Here is a 1,498-nt window from a genome sequence, read left to right as displayed (position 1 = left end):
AAAGAGTCTGCACAAACTGCACCTGGCCTGCCTCGTCAAACCCTGCAAAGTCCTAAACCCTAAACCCTAAACCCTAAACCCTAAGCCCTAGGTTTTGCCAAAAGAGAGGTTTGGGGTTTTGTTTTCTGCAACAATGACAAAGAGTCTGCACAAACTGCACCTGGCCTGCCTCGTCAAACCCTGCAAAGTCCTAAACCCTAAACCCTAAGCCCTAGGTTTTTCCAAAAGAAAGATCTCCCCGGACTGTCCAAACCCTAAACCCTAGGGGCCTCTCGCTGCCTGCTTTGGCTGCTTAGGAATGTCACTTGGATCCTCTAAACCCTAAACCCTAAACCCTAGCACGAAGCCTGGCGCTGCAGCTTGCTAAGGGCCTGGCAAACCCTAAACCCTCAGCCCTTGCTGCAGCAGCAAATTATAGCGAGCCGTAAACTCTGTTGTGCATGCGCGCCGTCCCGAGGGTTTAGGGTTTAGGGTTTAGGGTTTAGGGTTTAGGGTTTGGGGTTTGAATGCAGGTTTCTGTGGACAAGAAGACCGCGACGCCGGCCGTGCTGCTGCAGCAGTTCTTGCTGCTGCCGCTGAAGCACAAATGGACTTATGCTGCTGCGCTGCTGCAGCAGCAGCAAAACTGCAGCAGAATTATGATCTTCACAAACACTTGTCTTGCTGCTAGGAAGCTTGCTGCCTTCCTCAGGCACATGGCCTTCGAAGCAGTATGCTGCTGCTGCTGTTGCTGCTGCTGCTGTTGCTGCTGCTGCTGCTGCTTCTGCTGCTGCTGCTGCTGCTGCTGCTGCTGTTATGGCTGCTGCTGCCGTGGCTGCTGCTGCTGCTGCTGCTTTGGTAGGGGTAGTGGCCTGGCTGAGTTACTAGGCGTCCAAGGCAGCAGGCTGCTGCCGCAGCAGCCTGCTGCTGCGGCTGCTGCTGCAGCAGTTGCTGCTGCCGCTGCGGCACGCGAATCCGCAGCAGCAGCAGCAGCAAGTGCAGCAGCAGCAAGTGCTATTTGCTGCTGCTGTGCTGCAGGTTTGCCTCCACGGCCAAATGACGCAGCCGCAGCGGATTGGAGCCCTCTCGAAGTTCAGAGCTGGTAGTTGCTGCTGCTGTTGCTGCTGTTTTTGCTGCTGCTGTTGCTGCTTCTGCTGCATTTTTGTTGTACTTGTTGCTGCTGGCGCCTCTTTGTTGCTGCTGCTGCTGCTGCTGCTGCTGCTGCCTCTTCCATGCTGCAAGCGGAAGCAACTCGCTTTGCAAATGCGGAAGCAGGAGACCAAGTGCAGCAATTGGTGGGGAGTGTTGTTTGCTGCTGCTGCTGCTGCTGCTGCTGCAGCAGAAGCTCGGATTTTAACTGCTACAGAAGTTGGCAGCAGAGGCCTCGATATTCCTGCAGTCGATTTTGTCCTTAACTTCGATGTGCCCCTCAGCTCCAAAGACTACATCCACAGGTACTTGCTGCTGCTGCTGCTGCTGCTGCTGCTGCTGCTGCTGCTGCTGCTGCTGCTGCTGCTGC

General features: G+C 55.5%; 1 protein-coding gene across 1 annotated transcript; it reads right to left on the bottom strand.

Annotated features, from left to right (window-relative positions):
- Window positions 1–993: 993 nt before the first annotated feature.
- ENH_00044650 (hypothetical protein) lies at window positions 994–1,498 on the bottom strand (the record flags this gene model as incomplete). The annotated part of the gene is made up of 2 exons (XM_013580932.1): window positions 994–1,214; window positions 1,344–1,498. Coding segments are annotated over 2 exons (376 nt in total), but the record flags the coding sequence as incomplete, so codon positions are not given.

The sequence above is a fragment of the Eimeria necatrix genome, genomic scaffold (assembly GCF_000499385.1).
Source record: "Eimeria necatrix Houghton genomic scaffold, Enh_scaff3357, whole genome shotgun sequence".
Taxonomy (NCBI): Eukaryota; Apicomplexa; class Conoidasida; order Eucoccidiorida; family Eimeriidae; genus Eimeria; species Eimeria necatrix.
Note: the sequence above shows the minus strand (reverse complement) of the source record. Positions and strands in the feature narration are given on the sequence as shown.